The following is an 11,784-nucleotide window of genomic DNA, read 5'->3' as shown; positions in this document are numbered from 1 at the left end:
AAAATTAACTCCATCCCAGCCAAAACCGGCACAAGAGGTTACATCCTTCTTTTTGCACAGTTCAGAATTGATGTTGGCATTGCCTGCACACACAGATCCTCACAGCAGCCTAAAGAGTTTAAGTCAAGGTATTGAAAAAAAAAAAAAGTCAATGGTGCAAATAGAACGCTAAATTGTTTACCCCCTACTGAGGCCAGCATATTTTGTCAAAATGGTTCTAGCCTACCAGCCAGAAACTGTCCGTTACCAGGAGCGATAAGGCAGAAATTGGCATTTTCTTTACCACAGTCTACAAACCAGAGAGTTTCATGTTATATGCCTATGAGATTTATTTGACGTTTTAATCTATAAATACACGAGGCTTCCACCAGTAAAAGCACAGGGATTTTCTCAGTGGTCATTGCCACTGCTCACACGTTGAACAAAATAACACATAGTATTGCATACGAATAAGCAAACTTTGGTTCTCTTTCTACCTGGAGCGGTCTTAAGCGCCAACCTCTTTCACTTGTTAAACAATGGCTTGCAGAGGACAACAAGGCAGCTGAAGGCCACACTGAATGCTACACTCCGGAAAGCTTGGGACGCTGTAGAACTTAATTAGTTTTTTGAAGGCACTTTTTTTGAGCATCATCACCTCTTCAGGCAGCCTGGAAAGAATTCTGGCGTTTGCGTGAGACTCCTTGTCGGTGGCTGCTGCTTTGGGGTTACACTGCTCAAGACCACCAGTCACTGGCACACTGTTGCAGCTAAGGGAACGTGCTGTCTTTTTCTTGCCTTGAACAGATAAATAACTGAATAAAAAAGAGGTTAACTTATGTTTGGTAACACCTTGGACATCTTCTGGAAAACAGTCATCTAGAGGATCCCCTTGACCTTTCATTTGTTGACTAATCACGCACGTACTGGGACTTGCTGCTGACTTCTTAGGCTGAACTACTATTTTTCTGGGAGGTGTTTTGTATTTTCCTCCATCTAGATAAAGCTGAGAAGCACTACTAATGGCATCAGAACGAGGCTTAACTATCATATTCGGGATTCTTGCCCCATCACCAGAATTGATGCAGTGCAACCCATAATTCTGGCTAACGATTTGGGCTGCAGTGTGTTGAATGATGTTCCAGTCTTGCAGAATGTCTTCCCTGGTTGTGAACTGAGATGTTACAGTAAAGCGAATGATGAACTTGTCGTGAATGGTTGCTGGAATAAGGAAGAGCCTGCCAGAACTGCTTAGTTCTTTCAGGAGTTTTTCTGTCAGCCAGTTGGGACCCTGTTTTAAATATGAATAAGAAAAAAAAACACAAAAAAACCCCTATAGTTAGAATTTCCAGTGACATCCAAACATCTCCGTAAGAATTCCAGCGTTACAAATTCTTAGATGAAAGTTTATTTACAGTTCTTAATGTCTGGGGAGAGATCAGCTGTGGTCAATTCATTCCAAAGAGACATGCAAAAGGCCCAATCTTTACCTTTAAACGAAATACAACCAGTCCAAGATGTCTCTTGGCAGGAATTTCAAAGAGCGGATCACTTTTAACCAACGATTCAAAGAATTTGGCTGTTTCAGTACCCTGTAATTAAGGAAAAAAAAGTAGTTATGTATTGGTTTGTCACAAACCCACTGTAAGACACTAAATTAAGCAGTTAAAAAGAATTCCTTTCCTTACTAAAACACATCATTCCAGTGCATGAATGGCAGCAAACAGAAGAATGACAACAAAGCTAAAAATTTTAAAGTCTGTCTCTATTTGCCCAAACCCTTGACAGTGAACAAGAGTAACTAGACTATACATAGGAATTTTCTAGAAGCAGCTTTGAAAACAGAACGTGCCTTCTCAGATTAGAGTCCTTTTGCGGCAACCGTTGATCCACAATATGATCCCTTGTATTTGCACCCCATCAAAGACTTAAGCCTGTAAATTTTCATAGCGCTGGGTCCAGCCAGCCATCGCAGCCTGCCTCCCAAACAGCTGCCCCTTTGCCTCAAAGAAAGCTTCTACAGATCAGTACTCCGCAATGTGCGGAAGGCATCGACTTACCGAGCCGCTTTCCATTGCCTATTGCTTCCAAGAAGGGTACAGGAAATCTTTTGTCTACGCAGTCGATCTTTACAGATCGCTTAAGAGTAAAATCAGCACGCATTTAGCATTCACACGCAAGCTTTGTGTGCGAGAGGATTTGCGTTACTCATCTTTGCATCACAGAATTTATTAAACTCGGCTACCAATAAATGAACATAATACATTTATGCTCGCATTGTTAGTTCACGTACATGTCGGACATGAGCTTGAAGCTTTTTCACCCCAAATGAACGGATCACAAACCACAGCTTCAAAGAACGAAATCGACGACTCAGTGGAATTTGCCAGTGCTGTGAAAACACAACGGTGTGTCAGCGGGTGCGAAAACATCAGACAGGAGTGTCCCCTTACACTGCTACCTCTGTTGCTTCAGACTCAGGTCAGAAATCTCCGCTGACACAAATAATTTCCTATTACTGAAAATCTGCTAACCCTAGGAAATAGCCATCAAAGAAACACTATGTCTACGTATTTTTCAATTATTTGCAAAAATAAGATTTTGGCTATTCTCCTTAATCCGTGGCCTAGGTACGCTTAGAATTTTTAGTTAATTACCAGCTAATAACAAAACCTTTTTGCATTTAAAGAGCATTATCAATTTAAGATGTGTCCATTTACAGTTTAGGACTGAGTGCTCACTTCAGTTCCTATAATTTGCATATTTAAGTGCCATCCTGAACGTTTTCCCAGATCAACTATAAACAGCGGGAGTTGATGTAGGGGTAGACCCTTCCAGGGGTGGAAAAGAGTGACAAAACGTGTAAAGGAATACTTCTAGGGAGCTACACAGTTACATGCAGGGTCCTATTTAACCACAAGAGGGACTCATTGATAATCCCCCCCCCCCCGCCTCACGTTCTCTAGTGAAAAGCACTATTGATTTCAAGAAAACAATTATCTTTTCAGGACTAGGGTGAGATCATAGCAGCAACAATTGGCAGTGAATATTCTTTTGTTTTACTGGACTGAAATCTGCTGTAAGATGCATCTAAAGAGAAATGCCTTTTAGCTCTCCTGTGAATACCTTAATCTGAAGAAAGCCTTAATTCATTCTACTGCTGTTTCAGAGCACGGTGTTTCCATTGCTTACTCCTTTCTCTTTTTTATTACATATCAGAGATACAAGGAAAACCAGCCAAAATGCCATCAGTAGGAATTACTTCAGCAACACGATGCACAGAAATGAGCCTTCTAACTAAGGCGGCAAGGCTGGATCCCCACCTGTGTAAAGATCTTAAGTACTTCAATCTCTGTATTGGAAAGCAATTTTATAATTAATTTTCATAACCAGGGCTCACTTCAAAATTTTACTATTTAATCTGCATTAGAATCTCAGTATAATTGGTTTTATGCTTTTATGTAATAAGACCAGCTATAAAATAAGCACACTCCAGGGTGTGAGGAATTTCGCATTCTGTTTGAACATTTTATAGGCAATTTAAAATGTCAACTCAAATAACAACTTACCATGAAATCAACAGCGGCTCCTGAATTGGGATGTCTGAGGTAGACAGGGTTAACACTGAAGGTTTGATGTAACTTGTATTTATCTTTAACCCTATCAATTGTAGAATGAACTGTATTTAGCAAAGAACTGTGCAGAGAAAGACTTTGCAATTTGCATGTTATGTTTTTGGCGTTGTGTTTTGCCTTTACTCACCAAAATCCAGTGCAGTCAAAATGAACCATCATCCATTTAGAAGGGTTAAAAGTAAAGGAATCTGCATATTCAATTCCATCCAAGAACAATCGAAATTCAGGACATACAAATGCTGTTCCTGCATATGCAGCATCAATATGAAGCCAGAGTCCCTCAGCATCACCTGTTGGAATTGAAGTTGTTAAGTAAGGGACATAAGGAATCAAGGTACATGCTTAATCTCCTCTCTGAAAACTAGGTGCATGTTTTTGCAGGAGGCGGACAGGCTGACAACAAAAATAGCAAGCAAGACAATCTAGTTTTATTCTAAAGCTGTGGATCCAGAACCCCAAAATAGAGGATAATGCTGAAATCAGATGGACTCTGTAACAAAATTCACTATTCCATATTTCATATGAGTGCGCCTTTTTAACGTTTGATTTCTGCCACCTGCCTTTTTAGTAAGTGAATTTCCCCAGCACAACGCAGTTGCACGAAGCTAGAATAAAGACGCGGTGGCAAGCAAAAAGGACCCAGAGATAGAAGCCACACTCCAACCCATAAGAGAAAGCGCCGCAGGTCTTCAGCAGCTACTCGGCAGAATTTATGCTGGAATAGAATCTGCAACCATGTCAAATTTACCTATTGAACCGGTGGCTACAAAGGATGTCCTACCAAACACTGCCTTCAAAACTCCTTTGCTAGGTTAAATATTTATGTATCCATCCTACAACAGTACTGCACTCTGTCCTGTACAGTCTGCATTCCCTGAATAATCACATTAAAGATTTATCAGTTGACAAATTTCATCCATCTTCAATAGAATGTATTTTAGCATCCTAATCTAAATCTCAACAGAAATCACTGCAAAGTCTTGTGCTGACTCCACTGATCTTTGAGACACATCTGAAAAACTCAGCTGATCAGTGTTTCTACTGTCCTTGGTTTTGGCATGAAAAATTCTCATACTCTCTTTTCTGTGCTATCATAATTTAAAATCAGGACAAAAAGATACTTACAAATTGGACCCAATTCTGCGAGATTGTCAAAAGCACAGACACCAGTTGTACCCAAAGTTGCACAAACCTAGAAGAAAACAAACCTGTTAAGATGGCATTGTTTTAATAAATGGATGCAACACTTTAAAAGTGGAGAGGCTATCACCTACAGTCGAAATGATATTAAAATTTTTTTGTTCAATAAAATAGGAATTCTTGTGTACATTTTAACCTTCAGCTAATGTATTTTAACACGACAAATGTTTCAGCTGTAGTTTTATGTTGACATTAAGAATACAACACTCTGTCAATACCCCCAACCAGAAAGTTGAACATACAAAGACCGGCACTAGGCCTTTCTTCCTGTCTTCTGCAACGGCTTTCTTCAAAGTTTCACCTCTGAGGGAAAAGTTCTCATCCACAGGCAGAAATTTCATCTTCACAAGAGAAATCAAGCCAGCCTTTTCTACAGAAGAATGCGCCTTTAAAGAAAAGAAACAGTAAGAAAGCAAGCTGTGAGGCTGAACAGCTGTGATAAGTTATGGCCTTATAAAAGACAGTGGTTGCAAGAAAAGCAGAGATAAAATCCTTATTATAATCCATATTAATACAAGTCTGAAAGTTTCTTCTTTGTGAATAACTAAAAGAAATAATACACTGTAATTCCAAGGAAGGCATATGCTCCATTTATTTGGGTACTGGTCTCTAAAATGTAATAATTGGCATCCTTACCTTGTGTTTGGAGGGCCATTTATCAAACCTCAGATCTTAAAGGACCCTCTAGAAATGGATCAAGCTCAGTTTATTCCCTCCTCCCTGCCATAAGAAGATAAAAACACCTGAAGCGTACCTACTTCTGGGCTGGGGTAGACCAAAACCCCTCACAAGAAACAGCCCTCTAAGTTATACTAAGAGAGAACCAGCACGAGTGTCTCTCCTGTTGCCGTTTCCACAGGGGAATGCGACTGTTCAGTTCAGGAGTCCAAGGACCGAAGAGGTTTGCAGGCAGTCACAGTACTGCGTAGACGTTTCCTCCAAGAACAAGCACAGGGGCCTAGAGCGGAGACCGCAACCAAGAGCGGCACTGAGGCAACGCCCCGAGCGCGCCTCTCTCCGAGGGGAAGGAGGCTGTGAGGAAACGAGAGCTCAAGCCGGGTGAGACCAGCGCCTAGTTACTGGAGTAAGGCTTTGTGAAAAACAGGAAGGACGTGCAGAAACGGAGTCACGTGAAACAGCCTCCTGAGGACTGCTGGGACCCTACAAATCCTCATCTCACACCGATTTCGTTTCCCCATCTGCAGAAAGCAACGTTAGAGGGATGCGTTCATGCCTGTGAGGCATTCACGTTTGCCTTTTTCTCTTGGTACAGAAACGCGAGCTCACATTGTACGGTCCGGGTGAGACAGCAGAAGCGAGTTTGTTTTCTTTGTAACCATAAGAACCTACTTGATCAGACGCATAAGCGATGAGGCGAGAATTGAGTGAGGACTCATCAGTGTCTGGCTCAGAAAGCTTCATCTCCAGAATTTTGTTTTTCCTCGCTGCTAGCAGTGCAACCAGGGTTGATTCACTCACAGTGCTCTGCAAAGACATTGCTCATTTACTGCAACATACTGCTACTTCATTGCTCTCCTCAGGGATTTACTGAAGTCATCGGAGCGCTCAGCTGCCCACCCCCTCTTTTACTTCAACTACCACTTTTCTGGGATGCAGTGGGAAGTCACTCGCTGATGAGCAGCTCTCTGGGCCAGCAACACAAAACAAAGCCTTTTAACTATTTTTAACGTGCAGGACCGAGTTGGGGGGAGTAAATAAATCACATTTTCCTTTTGTTCTTCTGCAGCTAAAACGTAGTACCTCCCATAAAAATCACAAACCTGAGCAAAGCTCCTTATAACAAGACAGAGCCTCAGCACTGACTGCAGGGGACACTTGCTTAGGCCTTATGAAAGGAGGTAAAGCTTCAGGCCTTGATCTTGCAACTCTCAGAGACACAAAGCAGACGTGAGAAAAAGGAAGAATAATTTCTTGTGTGGCTGAGGACTGCTGGCAGAAGGAGAGTGACAAGGATTCCTTCTTTAATTATGTAAGAATCACTTTAGTGAATAATTTAGCGGTGTGAAACAGACTGAAGAAACCAAATCTGACTCTCATTTAACCTTAGTAAGGCCACAAGAGTACCATAACACAATTAGGACTAAAAGCAACAGCAATTCCTATTCTGTAATCTTCTATATTTAATACTAAAATCTGGGAAAGTAATGTCAAATTGGGATTTGTCTTTATTCAGACCCATAGAGCAAATCCTGTTGATTTTTGCCTCCAGGAAAACTATCACCCAGAGGGAAGTTCACCTGGGTGAAAACAAAATGTTGGTGAGGCCACCTCTGGTCTCCCCTACCTGTAATACCCCTCCGCCCACACTGTCGGGATGGTGGTGCAGGAATTTATCTGGAAGGCCCAGCATTTTAGCCAACCAATCCATCACATTCATTTCCAGTTCTGTACAGGCTGGACTGGAGGCCTAGAAAAAATCAAAAAAAGAGAGTCAGGCTGTAATTCACCCTGCAAACACAGTAGGAGTATAACCCTTAGAGTAAACGACGTATCACATTTTAATCAATAGCTATTAACACTTTTTAATTGCCTCGGGAGAAGTCTCACCTAGATGCAACAAAGGCAGAAGACAAGCTTTCTAGCATTGGATATATAAGCAGCTAACTGTGCAATACTATGGCCCATACCTAGCAGAACACAACGCTATTGTAATAAAAACTATGTTGCTTGATGAGTTCTGTAATACAGACCTCTATGTTAAGGTTGCAGTTGAGGGTGAGCTCCGGGTACCTTGCTCATTACCAGTTGCTCTCTTGGAACACCAAATAGAGAGACTCTCACCAACCTCCTTAAAATTCTCTCTCCAGATTACCTGCATCACCTCAGTGTTGAGCTTCTAAACTATCAATAATTTTAGAGTTATTAAAAAAAAATCACAATGAGCCATTTGAGACAAAACCATGGAACTGCAATTCACCACACAAGGACACGCTCTTGGTCCCTAAAGAGAAAGGGCACTGGTCCGTCTTCCAACTGAGAGTTAAGGGAGGCCTTCTGAAGAGCGGCAAAAGAAAGATGAAAGCTGTTCTGCAGTGTCCAGCTTTCCACTTATGAAAGAATCGGTTTACATTGCAAATTTAACAGAAATCTATCAAGACTAGGTTGAGGGCATGGAAATGGATGTTTCTGTATATGCAGTGAGCTAATCTGATACAACTACCTGGAGACCATAACCATCAATTTCTTATAGGTTTATGAGCATCTACTGCTTTCTTACACGGAGACACACGTCTAAAAATCTGGGCAACTTCACCACTGGGGAAAACATTGGCTTCAGAACACTACTGAGGTATGTAGAGTCATAACCAAGTAGCACTGTGTAACTGCTGCAGGAGGATAGAAAATACTTGGATATTCTGGGACAGGCCACCAAACAATTATTTTCAGAAGAGGAAAAATAGGAAATGTGTTCTCTCAAAGGAGCAGGAGAACTGGAATGGAGCCTGCAGTCACGGATGGTGGCTGCTCTATTGCCTGCAGTGCTTGTGTAACAGTCTTGGCGCTGAGACTAGACAACAGGGAACAATGCTCACAGTGGAATATGCAAAGAATTAGAAAACAGACATTCCTAGTGGTATATTTTCTTCATTCACCTCTTACTACTATGTAACGTCTGCTCTTATATATTCTATTTTTTTTTTCCAAGTGATATTTTTCATTTATGCAAACGACATACACTTGGTTAAAGTAAATAATTATACTGACTGACAGAACAAGAAAGAATGACTATGATCTGCTCCTGCATAATACACCCAGGAGATTAATATCTAAAATAACAACAACAACAAAAAATTACCCATGTGAATCCCAAGCAGTTAATTGCATCAGCCAACATATCTCCAAGGAGTGAAGGCCAGGAAGTAAGAGCTGGAAAGTAGGCATGCATGTGTGGACTTTGCCAATGGACTACCTAGAACAAAATTATCTAGAAGTTAAGTCTGAAAATGTCACAAAATTCTGCACGAGATGTAGTGATTAGCATCTGTTTAAAGTGATGGAAAAGGATCACAGCAACATAATATGTGCAATTATAGATCTGCCAGCAGAAAGCTACAGAGATAATATCAACGGGAGTGTAGCACTAGCAAATGATAACACTGTGTCGTTATTAGATAAATTCCAAGTTATAGCAAAAGCATTTATCTGAATTAAACAGGCAGACAAAGATCCTGAACAGGAAAGAATGGTCTTTTGAACATTGCAAAACAGTCAGAAATATTTATCAAAATATTTATCTTTATAAGGGGAATCCTTGCAACAAAGTTGCTCTTACTCATTTTGTCAAACAACAGCTTGCCTGTAGCTCCATGCAGCAATTTACAATTGTATAGCCCCCCTCTACACACCTGAAGGAGCTTGTATGTGGGACACCAGCGTAAGCATGTTTAATGTGAATACGTCTCCTACATCAGCCCAAGTTTCTGCAAACATCTATATAGAAAATTTAAAAATAGACTTTGAAACAGCTTCTTACATAAAATGTTTAATTAGGTAATATGAACTCCCTTAGCAGAATCTGCAGTATTTATGTACAAGAGGAAGGAGACCTTTACATTCAAAGAGCAGGAGACAAGTCTTATATGTACATGACCTTGGCCAAGAGATGTTTCACCTTGCTGTGCCTGAGTTTCCACATCTCTGAAATTGAGATGACCCAGTTCAGCAGGTAGAGGCCTTGTGAAGCTAAATTCACCAGTGTCAGAAAATCGTTGATTTCCCTCTAAGCAAACGTGAGTTATTCTTAATGTATAAAATACTTCAAAAATACATTCAGTCTATCCCCTAAAATTGTAGTTAGGAACACAACAGTAATCTCCAGAATCCTGCTGTGGACATAATGTCTGCGAGACTTACTCTACATTTTGGGTGCTTATTTAGATAAATCTTCTGCAGAACCTGTGCATTCCCAGGATTTGGTGTTCACCCCAGACAGTAACGGCTTTTTCCTGTCGTGATTATACTTTATTTCTTACCCCGGGCATAATAATCTTCTCTATATCTCCAAAGATGTTGTCCCAGCTGTCTGGGTCCATTGGGGCAGAATCCGGCAACTGGGCTCTCATGTAACCTGGCTGTACATCAGGAGTCACCCGTCTCTCTCTCACATTGCTCAGGTACTGGCAAATGTAATCCACCATCTCCTTCCCTGGAAGAGGCAAACCAGCGCTTTGAGTTCCGATTGCGGGAAAACTAACCAGTAGTACTAGCACTTCACGCAATCTGTCATTAGCATTGGACATGGCTTGGAATACTGCTCCCAGGACAGCCACAGGAACTAACCTTCCTCTTACACCCTACTTGTCCCATCTAATAATGTAGGGACACAGCTTCTAGAACAGGCTTCATGGGGACAGAACACATTCACAGCGTTATTTCAGTGTCGTCATTGAATAGTTCAAACGTACCTTTAAAATACAATCATGGTACAAGTACAGTTTGTTCGATTACTGATAGACAGATTTTCTTGCCTACAAATTAGCTGAAACTGCACTTCAGAGATTAAATTTTCATAATGCCCCATGCTTCCCTGTCGTTATAGCATAGCCCCATTTGCATCCTCTGAAAACCGCTGCACAGCTCCACACCTTTTCTCCACTTTTTAGGCAATCTCCTCCAGCCCTGGGACCAAAGTTTGCTCCCCATCTCCAGAAGTGTGCCAGCATCACTGAAGTTTCATGGTGTCAGCGGGGAAGAGCCGCTGTGCATAACCCCTTAGCACAAGTTTATTCAGAATCACAGTTTTGCAGCTTTCACACAGTATTTTAAATGTGAGACCAAAAAGCCTAAGTCATCCACTGACTCTAAATCCATTAATTTCATCTCAACCCTGGGACACATTTTTGTCTCAGCCTCAGCAGATCTAAGTCTCAAGGACATGCATGCAAATAAAGAGTATATAGCCCATCCTAATTTTGGGTACCGCTCCCAGCCCTACAACAGTTGAACTCCGTGAGCAAATGCTACCTATTTCCAAGAGCAGAGGATCACTCACCTCTCCGTCTGTACTCCTCAGGCTCCATACCGATTCCTTCTAAAAGCACCTCTTCAAACCTGGGCCACGACCTTTCAGGAGCTGTGGGCAGTTTGGTCTGGTGCCCTGCTAGCTGCTTCACCCTTTATAGCTCCCTCTATCTCTCAGACTCACGCATTCTGGAAAAGGTTTAACGTAGGCAGGTTATTGGTGAGTGTTTATCTATAAACTCCTCCCAACTGAGGGCTTTTAGTCTCTCGTATGTTCTCATCTGTGCTCTTTTGATGTGTATGATAGTGTATCTCTAAGAGGAGCTGCCTCTGCGCTAACCCTTCCCCATTTTCAAACAATCTTTCAGAAGTCTCACAGTAATCCATGTCACGAATATAAGACACATTAACATCAGACTTGTGGGGGAGAAAAAGCTCAAGAGCTTCCAAAACCAAATAAAAGCAGCCATGTTACTCTAGCACACCGAACCACTGCGTTAGCAGTAGTCATTAAAACAAGGCACCAGCACATAACAAATTTGACACTGCAGATGGGGACTCTTTTTTTTTTTCTTAAAGAATCGTAGGACTGAGTTTTCCCAAGAAGAAAGTACACCTGCATCCCCACAAGTCTTCAGTCCCTATGCTCTCAGTCCCTTGCTGCTAGAAGGAAAGGCATTACAACTATTGCCAGTTCCAGAACTGCAATACGAAGCAGCACGATCCTCTCTGTGGATTTCCTACCCTTCCAGATCCGACCAGGTTACACTGCAGGATGATGTTCCTCCACTGGTATCACCTTAAATTGCTGAGCTGGGAAAACACATTTTTTTCCCCCCACCGGGCTTGCTTTTCTCACGTATGATATGCATAAACACTGGGATTTGGCCTTGTATCTCCAGAATTCCTCCAAGTCCTCCACCTGGATCGCTCTCGGTTTGGAAGAACAGCCACGTAGATTCCCCCTTGTTCCAGTTTTAGGACCTGA

General features: G+C 41.6%; 1 protein-coding gene across 2 annotated transcripts; it reads right to left on the bottom strand.

Annotated features, from left to right (window-relative positions):
* Positions 1 to 308: 308 nt before the first annotated feature.
* Positions 309 to 10,900, bottom strand: HDC (histidine decarboxylase). 2 transcript variants are annotated; one of them, XM_009276521.2, is made up of 12 exons: positions 10,828 to 10,900; positions 9,809 to 9,981; positions 8,632 to 8,745; positions 7,120 to 7,242; positions 6,165 to 6,299; positions 5,057 to 5,200; positions 4,740 to 4,806; positions 3,742 to 3,904; positions 3,549 to 3,639; positions 2,273 to 2,371; positions 1,470 to 1,571; positions 309 to 1,270 (listed from the first exon to the last, which is right to left on the bottom strand). In XM_009276521.2, exons 1-12 carry the CDS (start codon positions 10,853 to 10,855, stop codon positions 512 to 514), a joined length of 1,998 nt encoding a protein of 665 aa, XP_009274796.1. In that variant the 5' UTR covers positions 10,856 to 10,900; the 3' UTR covers positions 309 to 511. The 2 variants fall into 2 exon arrangements, with proteins under 2 accessions (XP_009274796.1, XP_019326874.1); XM_019471329.1 differs by lacking the exon at positions 2,273 to 2,371 and having other exon boundaries at positions 512 to 1,270; positions 10,828 to 10,855.
* Between the last annotated feature and the right edge of the window lie 884 nt (positions 10,901 to 11,784).

This window comes from Aptenodytes forsteri, unplaced genomic scaffold, assembly GCF_000699145.1.
Source record: "Aptenodytes forsteri isolate BGI_AS27 unplaced genomic scaffold, ASM69914v1 Scaffold1, whole genome shotgun sequence".
Lineage (NCBI taxonomy): Eukaryota > Metazoa > Chordata > Aves > Sphenisciformes > Spheniscidae > Aptenodytes > Aptenodytes forsteri.
This window is presented reverse-complemented; position numbering and strand designations above follow the sequence as displayed.

Bases quoted from the DNA above. Each gene is read 5' to 3' on its own strand.
- HDC (XM_009276521.2), bottom strand. From the start codon at position 10,855: ATGGAGCCTGAGGAGTACAGACGGAGAG. The intron at 8,746-9,808 runs GTAAGAAATAAA...ATTTTGTTCTAG, and splicing joins AGAAGATTATTATGCCCGGG to GTAGTCCATTGGCAAAGTCC. The intron at 4,807-5,056 runs GTATGTTCAACT...GTTTTCTTCTAG, and splicing joins AAGGCCTAGTGCCGGTCTTT to GTTTGTGCAACTTTGGGTAC.